This window comes from Gallinula chloropus, assembly GCF_964237585.1.
Source record: "Gallinula chloropus genome assembly, chromosome: 3".
Lineage (NCBI taxonomy): Eukaryota > Metazoa > Chordata > Aves > Gruiformes > Rallidae > Gallinula > Gallinula chloropus.
In genome coordinates, this window is record NC_140087.1 from 119,589,841 (window position 1) to 119,603,553 (window position 13,713).

General features: G+C 50.0%; 1 protein-coding gene across 1 annotated transcript; it reads right to left on the reverse strand.

Moving 5' to 3' along the window:
* Positions 1-988: 988 nt before the first annotated feature.
* NEIL2 (nei like DNA glycosylase 2) lies at positions 989-5,357 on the reverse strand (the record flags this gene model as incomplete). The annotated part of the gene is made up of 4 exons (XM_084261185.1): positions 989-1,305; positions 1,767-1,963; positions 3,670-4,001; positions 5,220-5,357. The coding sequence occupies 4 exons, from the start codon at positions 5,355-5,357 to the stop codon at positions 989-991; spliced, it is 984 nt and encodes a 327-aa protein (XP_084117311.1).
* Positions 5,358-13,713: the final 8,356 nt, after the last annotated feature.

The window sequence follows — 13,713 nt, forward strand, 5'->3', positions numbered from 1 at the left end:
CCAGCAGCCCCGGGACCTGCAGACACTCCAGGGCAGCGTGGTTCATGGGGGGGCTCAGTGAGGTAGCTGAGGCCAGGGTGGGTCAACAGGACCCAAAACAGTTCACTGGCAACACACCCTTTGGGTCTATCATGAGCTTCAGCACTGAGCTGCCCCCAACACAGCTGCTGCTACCATCCTCTAGCAGACAGCACCAAACACAGGCAGCTCAGGACCCCTCAGCTTTTAAACCAAGGAAAAAAAAAAAAAACAACACAAAAATCACTAAATTTAAGCTGAACAGTCCCAATTCTAACTCCAGTTTTTATTTTGCACCCAAGCCAGCAACCTGTGGTGAAGATAAACCCAGATCCAGAGAGGGAGGACAGCAAGAGCTTCTGCCTGCTGGGTAGAGACACACAGCTCAAAGGCAGCACAACATCATCCCCATTTCCAAACCTTCCCCAACATGGGGATCTGGAACCAGCAGACACCGTGCCAGGCAGGGACAAGCCCCACCAAGCGCTCCTGAGGTGTGTTCTCACTCCTTGGGAGGAGCTGACAGAGGGAACAGCCACCTACTTTTTCACCACACCTACTATTCACAGGTATTCAGCTACAAGCAGAGGTGGGACTGTCTAATACTGTGTTAATCAAGCTGTTGGCAGAGGGATGCACTCCTACCCCCAGCATAAGCCACTTCAAGGGACCCACCCCACGCTTTGCATTCACCATAGTCTGACCAGGGGGACCAAGGCACCTTGGAACTGGTCAAACTATGTACCCTGCTGAGTGCCTGTGACAAAAATAAACGTGTACAACCACTTTTGGTTTTGTTTCCAGGTGCATGCAGTACTGTAACTTCCTGTAACTTTGACTGAGCACTTCAGTGCCAACTCACTGTCCTTCAGGAACAGACCCAAAGAAGCCCCAAAGCCCTTCTCAGGGCAGCTCAGATCAAGAGATCTTCAAGACACCCTCCAGAAAAGGAGGGATGCAGAGAGCCAGGTCACTTGGTCCCTGTGTAAGGATCCCCATCCCCTGACAGCACCTCAGGCTGGCACTCAGGACACCACCATGTAAGTCTCTTAAAGCCACCTGAGGGTCCAAGGGTTCCCTTCATCACCACGTGCCCAAGGGGACACTGTTCCTTCTGGTAGATCTGAGGGTGCAGCTTGTTGCCATGCAGCTTATTGTGCAGCCAGTCAGAGGTGAACTGAACAGCACAGTCAAGAAGATGCTCCAGATCTGAGACAGCCAAGAGACAGCCTCGTGTTAAAGGATGGATCCTGGCCAGGTACAAGATCTCATTCTTAATGATGTTCCCTGAAAGGGTCAGAAAGAAGGAAACAGTAAGAATATTTCTTATCAAGATGACACAGCCCTATGGCTCCAATCACTGTGACTTCTGCTCTGATTCCCCATACAATGCACATACCTTCCCCAAATGCCATTCCCCATATCAGAGGTGGCATACAAGGAGCAGACTTACAGCTGGGATCGGACTGGAAGATGGTCTCTTCCCATGCCCTTCCTTTCTCCCACAAGCACAAGCCAATCCACAGTCACACACACACAAGAGTTCACTCTGCTCACGTGGTGCACTCGAGCATCTGAAGCCTGTGGTTAGAGGCTGCAAGCCCTGTCCTCAGCAAGGTGACCACATACCCTCATCCAGACTGACCAGAAACCACAAGGCAAATGACCAAAAGGCTCAGACATGCAGCTCTAGGTACGTAGATGTCCCACCCACCTTCCTCCATTTCTTTCTCTGCCCTGAAACTCACCCAGCCCTGAGAAATATCTTTGGTCTAAGAGGGTGTAGCAGATGGGGTCGGGTGTGCGGAGGGCATCCAGCGCCCGGCCACGGTGGAACTCTGCAGACAGGATGTCAGAGGCAGGATCAGCCCTTGGAGATGAGCACCACTGCATCCGGCAGTTGTAGAAAACAAGGAAGCCTCCGCTCTCAAAGTGCAGAACCAGCCTGGGAGAAGCAAAGATATTAAAGCCTCCTGACAGAAACATCCCAGAAACATCCCAGAATCATTTGTTATGTTCTACTCTGCACTGCAGAAACTTGCACAGAAAGGGAAGAGCAGAGACAGAAGAAAGAATGAAAAGCTTCTGAAAGGAGAGAGAAGAGCCTGTACATGACAGCAGCTTAGCAAGAAGCACATAAGGTATCAACCCTTGCACAGACCTACTTATGAGTGCCAGGGAGACATCCTCAAGTAGCAGTCCCCCAAGCCTGTACCCTAGCCAAGCTACTCCTTCCCTGCAGTTTATCCCTGCAACGCACAGGGTGACAGCAGGCACTCCAACACACCAGGCCACCATCTCAAGCAAGGCAGCCTCCTCTGAAATGACTTCAGAATCACAGAACTGTGAGGGTTAGAAGGGACCTCCAGAGATCATCAAGTCCAACCCCCTGCCAAAGCAGGGTCCCTAGGACAGGGCACACAGGTCGGCATCCAGACAGGGCTGGAATCTCTCCAGAGAAGGAGACTCCACACCCCCTGGGCAGCCTGTCCCAGGGCTCCCTCACCAGGAAGAAGTTCTTCCCCAGATTGGTGTGGAACTCTCTGTGCTCCAACTTGAGGCCATCGCCCCTTGTTCAGTGCCCTTCCAGCAGGACTTAGGACACAGCCCATTGCTCGTGTTTTCAACGCACTGCTGCCAGCAATTCCAGCTGCCCTACACCACAGAATCATAAGGTTGCAAAAGACTTTTAAGATCATCAAGTCCAACTATCCTTGTCCTGTGCTAAACTATATCCCTGAGTACCTCATCTACCCATCTGTTAAATACACCCAGGGGTGGGGACTCAGCCCCCTCCCTGGGCAGCCTGTGCCACAGCCCCACAACTCTGCCAGGGAAGAACTTTGCCCTCCCAGCTGAGCTGACCCTGCCCTGGGGCAGCTTGAGCCCATTGCCCCTTGTCCCATCTCCTGTCCCCTGTCTGCAGAGACCGTCACCCACCTCTCTGCACCCTCCTGGCAGGGCAGTAGAGGTGGGGAGAAGGTCTCTCCTCAGCCTCCTCTTCTCCAGACTAGAGGGAGATGTCTGCTGTTTATCCAAGTGGGTTTTTTAAAAAAACTCCACACATGTACTTGGGAGAAACTGGCATTTTCAGGTTATGACCTGATCTACCATCTTAAAAGTTCTCTGAAATAAAGATCTTAACTGAGCTGATACTATGATCCCCAACTGGCAGGCAACATAAATCTAGGCTGCCCAGGGGGTGTGGAATCTCCTTCTCTGGAGAGATTCCAGCCCCCTCTGGACGCCAACCTGTGTGACCTGTCCTAGGGACCCTGCTTTGGCAGGGGGTTGGACCTGATCATCTCTGGAGGTCCCTTCCAACCCCTACAGTTCTGCGATCACATAAGTGTAATCACTTCATTCTTGGATCACGTGAAGAGAAAGGAGATCAAACACCCAGAAAAGCATCTCTCCAGAAAGAGAGGTAGGGAGAAAGAGTTTGTTAGGTGTTGGAACAGGCTGCCCAGAGAGGAGGTGGGTGCCCCATCCCTGGGGCTGTTCAAGGCCAGGTTGGCTGGGGCCCTGGGCAACCTTGTGTAGCTCCAGGCCTGGAGGTTGGTGGCCCTGCCTGTGGCAGGGGGGTCGGAACTGTCTGATCTTTGGGGTCCCTCCCAACCCAGCCTGTGATTCTATGACTCCATGAAGTACCTGGGTACAGGGTCTTTCCAGTCCCCCCTCTTATTGGCTTTGTTTGCTCTGGAGAACTCATTTGCCCGAATGCTGCCATACAAGCCAAAGTGGAAGCGCAGCCAGTTGCCTGGACCCTCTGCTCCATCTGGAGGTTCAGATCTCGACTGCTGAAGTTCCTGCAGCATCTCATCCTGGGGGTGTGTTTGTGGAGCACCAAGCTCTTCTTGCCCTCCCTGAGCAGGAGGACTTGCCCCACTAGCAGCCTCTCCTTGCATCACTGGGTCTTGTGCAGTTGGTCCTAAGGGACCTTCAGCTGCCACAAATGACAGGTACAAATTCTTCCCATGAACCTGAGAGAAGAAAAAAGGTGGGATGTCCTGAGGACCCACATAACTTCTGGTTGTTTCCATTCAAGTGACTATTTTCTGCAACCTCTTTTAGATAGAGGGCACATCACCCCACCCTGAACATGGGATTTATCAGCATTTGAGACATTCCCATCAGAGCTGCAGCCATTCTCTCACCATCACTTCTTTGTCTACGTGAAGCACCAGGTGTCCATGTGCCACTCCAAGAAGCTGCTGTCAGGCCAAAGGGACATATCAGGACAGAGAGAGTATTTCAAAGCCTGTCATTGCTGCTTCTCATTTGCCTCCCAACTTTGTGCTGGCCTCAAGCATCTCAGACTAGTTTGTCCTAACTCAAGGGTGGCTCTGAAGCCACAGACTAGCCAAAAATGACTACTGAGCTGCTCACATCTGTGTCCCCAGCTGAGATTGTAATGAAATTAGGGGTGAAGCTATACTAGCATTTGGTCAATCGGGTCCAAATCATCATCTGAAGGAGGTGAGGCAAGTGAAGCATCCAGCAGGACTATCTCACAAGTGCCCATAAGCATGGACCTTTCAGCCTGGCCAGGTGAAACCCTGCCTTTGGGTATAAGGGAAGCAACTGTGCAAGTCCACAGCTCAGGGAAACAAGGCTGCTGCTCTCAATAATCCACATGTTGAAGTCACCAACTCCTCTCATCTTCTACAAACAGCCCTTACCAACACTGACGACTCATCCCTTGGGAGGCACAGCATCAGTGTTTTAGCATGACTCTCCAAAACAGCAAATCATTGCAGGCATCTGTGTCCAGCCACACCTCTGCAACAGGTTCTCCTCACAGTAACCTTGATCCCAAACTTTGCAATACAGAGCAGTCCTTCAAAATGGGCAGTCACACCTCTTTGGCCATATGCACCCATTTTGTGGCTATAAAAAAAAGCCAACAGTTCACCTCAAACACAAGCTTGGTGCCATTCTCAGTCACCTTCTGTGACCCATGGGACAGCCATGGACAACCATGGTTTGCCTTAGACTTTCTTAGAATCCTGGAATCTCCTGAGCTGGGAGGGACCCATAAGGCCCATTGAGTCCAACTCCTGGCTCCACACAGGCCCAGCCAAGTCAGAGATGGCACTGAGGGGAATTGTCCAGATGCTTCTTGACCTCAGCCCAGCCCAGGGCTGTGACCCCTTCCCTGGGGACTTCATCAACACAAGCTCATGTGTAGTACAACTCACCTGGGAGTCCTGGAGCCTCAGGGTATTCAGATCATTCACACTGATCTTCCGGCTACTTCCCCCCACCTTGACCACCACTTGTCCCACAAAAGGGGAGGTCAGCAGCTGGAACTTCCTCACAGATGGGCCCTCTGGCATCTCTGGCAACTGTTGAGGGAACAGCAGGTTCACTTGGTGCCCTAGACTTGAAGGAAAGTTGCAACTTGGAAATACAAGAAAGCAGTTAGAGACTACAATCTTCTCTACCCCTTTTTCCTTATCAAGCCACTGTAGCACAGTCCATGGGCAGAAACAGGTTCCTTTCAGGCCTGGGGATATGTGGGTATTTCATCACTCAGTCAAATAAGGCCCTAAGCCATCTGCTCTAACAGTAGTTTTCACCCCACAAGCAGGAATTTGGCCTGGAGATGATCTCCAGAAGCCCTTTCCTACCACCGGTTCTCCAGGACTCATGGAGTACCTTAAATGAGACTATTCAGCATCCCCCTCCTCACCAGGAGCAAAAGTTTGCCTAACTCCAACCATTCCCTCAGTCACAACCTTGATGCCCCTGTACAAGGGAGGAGTGCAGCCTTACACAGACATTAGCAAACCAGAGCCATCCCTCTCCCAATGAAGCCAGGAAGACAAGCACTGCTCCCAGACTGCCACTTGAGTTGGCTTATCCCCTCAGTCTACCAGCTGCTTGCCACACTGACTGCAGCGACACAGGACCAGTTAGATGTCATTCCTTCACTCTACTAACAGCATCTGCAAGCAGAAGACTCTAGATGAGGGGGAAATGAAGCAGCACCATCCCACAGCATCACACAGCTCCCTCCATGAAGCCACACCAGCACAGAAGGTGTTATTTCTGGCATGAAATCCCAGCCACATGTCACTTGCAGTTCTTTTGAGGGCTTCTGCCAGGATTGGGCGTGCAAGAAAAGCTCCAGGACACAGAAAGCTCAGTTTGGCTTTCATCCCACAGGGCCAGTTCCCCCAGAGACCAGCACTGACCAGAGGCTCAGCTTCAAACACCACAGGAGTTGCTACGAAGCTCTGAGCTACCTGGCACAGCTCCAAGGCAGTCTGAGGAGTAAAATCAACAGCAGTCTTGTGCATGGAACCCCCCTCCCCACCTCATGCTAGCATTTCAGCTTCTCCCCTGCCCTGGGCTAGCTCAGATACAGCAGCCCACACTCACATCAGCTCAGAGCAGCTGTGAAAGCAAAGCCTTCAGTGCCACATGCCCCTGCCCACTAACCCACCTGCTGCCAAAGCCACCAGCAGTGAGCTGGATCCCTTAGAAAAGTGTTTGGCTGCTGGACCCAGGTCATCCAAGGGGTCTGCCCACACCCCAGGCCCTTTAGGTCTTCTGCCTGACCACACAGGCACTGGCTTCACATCGGGCATCATGCTCACACAGCTCAGAGCTGAGACCCCAAGGAAGCTCATCACCTGCAGAGCCACACAGCTCTGATAACAACTGCTCACTGTGAGAGAACACAAGTGCTGAGCACTTTGGAGGCTTTAATGCACACACTGCCCCAGCTGTAGCTGCTCAGTACAGCAGAGTACTGCTCCTTTTCAAAAGGAGAGCCTGCCCTTATTCCCATGGCATCAGAAGAACCAGCATCTGCTGTCTCTAGCCTCCTCCTTCCCTCCATGGATGCTCCTACCTCATGTTTTTAGAATCAGAATGGTTAGGGCTGGAAAGGACCTCAAAGATCATCAAGTCCCAATCCCCCTGCCACGTGCAGGGACATCTTTCACTGGACCAGGCTACTCAAGGCCCCATCCAACCCAGCCTTGAACACCTCCGGGGAGGGGGAAGCCACTACCTCCCTGGGTGCCCTATGCCAGGGCCTCAACACTCATAGTGAAGAATTTCTTCCTAATATCCAAGCTAAATCTACTCCCTTCCAATTTAAAACCATTCCCCCTCATCCTATCACTCCATGCCCTTCTAAAAAGTCCCTCCCCAGCTTTCTTGTAGCCCCTTCAGGTACTGGAAGATGCTGTAAGATCTCCTTGGAGCCTTCTCCCTTTACTCCAGACCTACTACAGTCTCTTCCAAAATGTTCCTCCCTCCAAGGAGAAAGAGGATGATTACAAGCCCCAGCCCTCTGCAGCTTGACATGATATGACACCTGCGTCCCCAAAAGCATGACCACTACACCCCCAGGCCTGTCCCAGCAAGCCACCTGGGCTGGCACCACCACAGGCCTGGGGCAGGGAGCCAGGCCTCCATAAGAAATCCTCCATAAGAAATGTGGTGTCATTTCCAGTCCTGGTGCTCAGAAGCCAGGCACCCACACAAGGACACAACAAGGACAAGGCTGCCAGGCCCATTCACCTCAACCAGCGTGGCCTACACACCCACAGTGCCAGCTCACCGGCACCCATGGATTGCAGCCCCACACCCAGTTGCAGAGGAAGCCCCACCATGGTTTCACACCCCTCATAAGGCTCCTGCAGGGATTTTGGGCACAGCCCTGACTCCCCACGTGCAATTAAGGAACTGCAGGGCTCACCATCTTTTCACACTCACCCAACCATTAACTTACAGCCCTCCAGAATAACAGAGCCCCAAGTTCTTCCCCTCACCCCCAACTCCCTGGGGCAGTCTGCCCTCACCAGAGCACCAGGGAAGGAGGAATCACACAACACCTTCACACATGCTGTGCAGAGCCCCAAAATAGGCACCCTTAGCACCCAGCCCTTGAGTCCCACATCCCTGTATAGTACCCAGCCCTCAAGCCACTGCCCCTCCCAGGTTCACCCTGCATATGCCTCTGTGGAGCAGACCATACAGTCTTTCTCTCCTACTTCATCACTCCCCTTCTGCTCCTCCATCCTTCAGAGCATGCTCTGTTCCCTGCCCTGCCTTCCAACACCCCTCTCCCTAACCAACCCACCCTCAAAATCACCTATCTGTACCCAAACCCCTTACACCTACCCACCTTTGTTGGAGGGAGGACCCTCCACCCCCCAAATACTTGGGGGTGTACCCAGTTGGCAGGCGTAGGAAGAATCAGTGGAGTTTCAAGGGCTGACCACACTCAACCCACAGTGTCCAGGGCCTAGCTGGACTGGGAGAGAAACTGGACACCCCAGGAAGAAGGTTGGGTGCTCCTAAGAGAACTATGCCTCTGCAAAGAGCACCAAGAGCAGAGCTCAGCCCTTGCAGGAAATGTGATTTTGGCTTAGGGGCGGTGTCTCTGCTCAGCTGGAAGCAATAGGCTGAACAACAGCCTCCCACACAAAGCTATGTCAGCAAACAAGCCAAAAACAGAAGTCACAATGGTATTAAAGCACCCTGAGGAAGTTTTCCCCTCTCCTTTTTGTTAAGGGGATTACCTGCTGCATGGAAAACATCCAGGGTGCTTTCCTTCTTTGCATTAAAATCATAGAATGGTTTAGGTTGGAAGGGGACCTTAAAGCTTGTCAGATCCAAGCCCCCTGCTATGGGCAGGGACATCTTCCACTAGACCAGGTTGCTCAAAGCCCCATCCAACCCACCCTTGCTGGGTCTGTCTCTTCTGGTGTATGTCATCCTGCATTGTCCATCCCAGCTCCTACCTACAAAAGGAGGCTCTGTGTCACTCCAGGGCTTGGGGACATCGTTCAGGCTCCTAAAATTAATTACCCATTGCTTGGGAGTCCCCAGTGTGAGCAATTAATTTACCAACCATTTTGCCTTCTATTAGAATCCCACCATGAGGGCAGTCACACAGTGGAACAGGAACCCAGAGCGGATGTAGAATTTCCATCCTTGAGGATATTCAACACTTGGCTGGGCAGGGCACTGAGAAACCTGATCTAGTCCCTCCTGGCTTCAATTACTTTGTAATGTTGTCATTAGGAACTGCCTAGGATAGGACCTATTGCACCATTGCTTCTACAGCTGGACTTGGTATGTGATTATTCACCCCCATCTCTCTCCAAGAAGCCCATGAGGGTAGGTGGAGTCAAGCAGCAGCCTTCTGGTTTTATTATCATTGTTTTATTTCCATTAGTTCTAAAGGTGTAGAAGTTATGTGGATTGGTAGCCATACTACTTCATAATATATATTTTTTTTTACATCTTTAAATAATTACAGCTTGTTCAGTTGGTTGGTTTCCCTCTCCCCCTTACAAATAAGTGTCTGCTTCCATGGGACCTTCCCAGGGGACCTGGGAAGCTTCAGAATTAATAGATGGGGAGGGAAAAAAAGGCAAACCAAAACACCACCCCTGACACAGTCACAGCTTCAATGTTACATTAAGGGTTGTTGATTGGTGTTAAAGCCCCCTTACAATATTCCCGAACTCCTCCTGGTTGCACCCTCTCCAGCCAGATGGTAAGGTTGCAAATGAAATATGGATCTCTTCTGCTCAATTTACAAAAGGAGAACTGAAGTGGTTCCAGATGTTGCACTTCCACAAAGAGGAAACCGTTTGGAAATGGTTAAATCACTTTTCTACCCATCTGGCTCCCTGTCCTGGTCCTCGTCTGTTTGTTTCCCTCTGGTCACCACTAAGCCATTGCAAAGGTCTGGCTTGGCAGTGTGTGGCAAACCCTTCAACATCAAAATCTGCATGTGTGGTTAATGATGACTTCTAAGGAAACAAGTCCTGAACATGCATTCTTGTATGTGCTGAAGCATTTTGCAGAACTTGGCCTTTCCCTCTTACTGCTCAAGGCAGGGATGGGTCTCAGTCTTTGGTTCTCCAGCCATGCTGCAGTGAAATAAATTTTAACAATAATAGCAATAATTATCTTGCTTCAATGAGTCTCTAATAATTGTATCTAATTTCATTATCAAAGCAGGTTCTAGATGCCATCATGGGAAAGAAAGCAGAGCTCAGATGGAACCCAGAATTACGTACGTGGCCCCTCTTGCTAGAATGAGCTGAGCCTCCTAGAACTGGTAGCACTTTTATCCTCTCATCCTGGGAGTAGCCCTTCAGCTTTCACCTCTGGTGTTTGTCACCCTGAATTGGCCATACTAGCTTTTATGTACAAGAAGATATGGAGGGGACTGGAAGACAAATGTTATGAGGAGCATCAGAGGGAACTGGGTCTGTTTAGCCTGGAGAAAAGGAGGTTGAGGGGAGACCTAATTGCTCTCTACAAGGGGAAGGGAAGTTGTAGTGAGGTGGGGGCTGACCTCTTATCCTTAGTGACAAGGGATAGGAGAAGAGGAAATGGCCTCAAATTGCACCAGGGGAGGTTCAGGTTGGATATTAGGAAAAACTTCTTCACCATAAGAGTGGTGAAGCGTTGGAACAGGCTGCCCAGGGAGGTGGTGGAGTCACCATCCCCATTTTAACGCTGTTGCTGGGTAGACAAGGCACTTCTGGAGATGGTTTAGGGGTTCAGGGGTGTTGGTCTAATGGTTGGACTTGATGATCTTGAAGGTCTTTTCCAAGATTGATGATTCTATGATTCTATGACTCTATGACTCTAAGGGGCTCTGTGTGACTCCAGGGCTTGGAGACAGCATTCAGTCTCCAGCAGTGACCCAATGCTTGGGACCAAATCAATTATTTTGCCTCCTAATGCTCTAATGCTTATCTGGAAAAAACATTTCTACTATGAGGATGGCCAAACAGTGGAACAGGAGCCCAGATCCAGTCTTGGAGATACTCAACACTTGGCTAACAAGACCCTGACAAACCTGATCTAGTCCCTTCTGGCTTAAATTACTCTGTAATTCTGTCCTTAGGAGCTCCCTAGGATAGGACCCATCTATTACGGTGCATGCAGCACCTACCCTGATGGTGCTCTGAGTTCAGTCCTTCACTGTCTTGATATCAGTGTTGGCCAGAATATGCAAATGCTCCTGGACTACCAATTGCTCTACAACAGTTTTGGGTGACAAGGACAAGAGAGCCAAGTGCATTTGAACTTCTACTGCTTGTGGTGCAAAAACAAAGGACAAAAGAGCTAATTTCTACTACCAAAGAGAGCTGAGGTGTCCTCACAGCCCCAAGAGCCTCATCTAAAAGCAGACATCTTGTCCTTGTATCGGGGTCCTTGTAAATGCTCTTCACTGGGTTTCAATAATTACTTTTCAGGTTTTGAGAAGCAGTTAAGAAGTCCCTGCCATGGTCATTTAGATAATGGCAGGCTTAGATCTGGCAGGGATTTCCCCCTTTCACTGCAAGCAGACTATGGCATCTTCGAGTGTGTTTTAAGGGCAGGAGAAAAATCCAGCCAGGGAGTTTGGCTTTGAGGGTAGGAAGAGCTCAGTAATAATAAAGTCATGTGGGCAGAGCCTCTGGGAGCATCCCTATGGAAAGAGAAACACACATGTGTGTTTGGGCTGGACTTAAGCTCCTCTCCAGGAGGCCACCTGCTTCCTTCCATCCCTCCCTCTCAGATTGTCCAGGGTAGTTCTGGGTATCTCAAACGTGTGCATCACCCACGCTGCATCTTTGTGGTGCATGCTTCTCTGTCACAGCCAGATCCCAAGAGAGCTCAACTGCTGTTTAAGAAGGAATGTGGTTCAAGGAGGAGGCAGGCTCCAAACCTGCATGCCTGGGGTGAAATGGCTTTATGTTCTCACCCCAAATTCATATTTGTAGGTGCTGTTTCTGGCCTCTTCTCTGCAGCCTACCAGGCCTGAGCAGAATCACAGAATTTCGTTTATTTTTATTCATGTTTCCTGAATGTCTTCTGTCTGTAATTAACACTAATGAGGCTAGACCCTGCATTAGCTCAGAGTAGAAACTCTAGTGCAAACACCATGCAGCCATCCCCATGGCATCACTGCCATCCTGTTTTTCTCTGGGGAACGCAGAGGCTCTGCCACCCCTCCAAAACCTGCAAAATTGAGTTACACAGATCACAGGGAACGTGGAAGGGTCCAGGTATCTGTGACTCCAGTCTTTACCACGACCAGTCCAGTTGAATCCTTCTCCTTAAAGAAGCTTTTCAACCATCAGGAGGAAAACGGTGAGTTCAGACAAAAACATTATGATGCCATTCTTTTGCTTCAACCATGATGTGGCTTTCCTCTTCACCAAGCCATGTATCTCAGTATTATGTTGGAAACACTCTTTGTGGGAATGTTAATCAGTGGGAGATGGAGAATGACACATCTGGGGAGGGGGAGGGGAATATGCCCAATCCCTTGTAGTTCCATACTTGAGTTCTGGGTGGAGGGAGGAAAGAAAGGAGCTGGGAAGGCAAGAAGAATAACACAAGTTTGGGATTGGACAGAAACAAGAGTGGAGAATCTTGTAGGATGAGGTCTCCCAGAAATAATTCTCTGCCTGGACAGGTGAAGCTGTCCCTCCTCAGAAATGGTGATGAGAACATCGTGGCAAGCATCTGGTGAAGCTCTTAGACTGCACAGGGGAGCCGCGGCGTCTGCGATGCTGGAGCTTGTTAAGCACATGCCAGAGAAAGAGTAGTCAGGGTGAGGTTAGGTAGAAACCATCCCTTTGGGAAAAAGGGAATGAGTCAGTGAGCTCTCAGCATCTCTCCCAACCCCATTTGCTAGAATTCCCTGGTTGCCAAGAGCCATGTGGGGGAAGAAAAACACACAGGGCTTGTTTAACACTTGTGCACGGAGTTACGGTTCTCTCGCAGGCAAAGCAAGTCTATGCACATGCTGAGTAAAGACAATGGGTCCTGCCCACCTCCAGTAGAGGCTGAAGCCTTTGCTTCTTGCAAAAGGTGGAAATCCCACGGGTTAGATGTGTGAAGAAATGGCCATGAGTCAGCTGTTAAGGGGGAAAGTGGGCGCTCACAGTACAGCCAAAAAACCAAACGAAAAAAAAAGAAAGGCAATCAGATTTCATCAATGACATCAAAACCGACAGGAAAGGATGCAAAATAATTAAATTAACTGTCTGAAAAGCAACGGCACAGCATCTCTAGAGAAGTGTCTTTCACTTGCTGTGCTCTGGAATAATCTCTAAGCCTGGCTTGTAGCTATCCATAAGGGAAGAGCCCAGCAATCTCCTCCAGGATTTGACGACCAGTGTGGGTCTCCTCTACCTGCTTCCAGAAGGTTCCTCCTTCCAAAATCCCCCCCTTTGACTTTGGACAGACCTTCTCCAGGCTCAGCCAACAACCTTTTGGAAAACACAGTCCAGTGATTTTGCAATGATAAATAGGAAAGAAGTTACTATTAAATACAGACATTCGTTACGTTTTCAAACCATCTAGGAAAATGAAGACAACACTCTAGATGTATAAGCTGAAGTTGTGTGTGGGAGGGTCTCTTTTTCTTTGTTTCCTCTGCCCTAGAGCATGTCAAACGCACTCAAGCCACCACAGGCATGTCTAGTGAAGTCTGTTCAACAAACTCTTTCTGGAACTGGCTCCATTTGGTGGAAGATAGCTGAATTTGGGTAGTGAGAAGATGGTGGCATTTTCTTCTGGTCAGAGGAACAGATGGTGAGAGAAGGGAAAAAGTGTCTCTGCTTCACCATCATCTGAGTCTTAAATGCCAGGTATTTTTAAATAGGCAAAACACAAGAACTGTGTCCATCTTAGAGTTCCTAGCTATTTCAT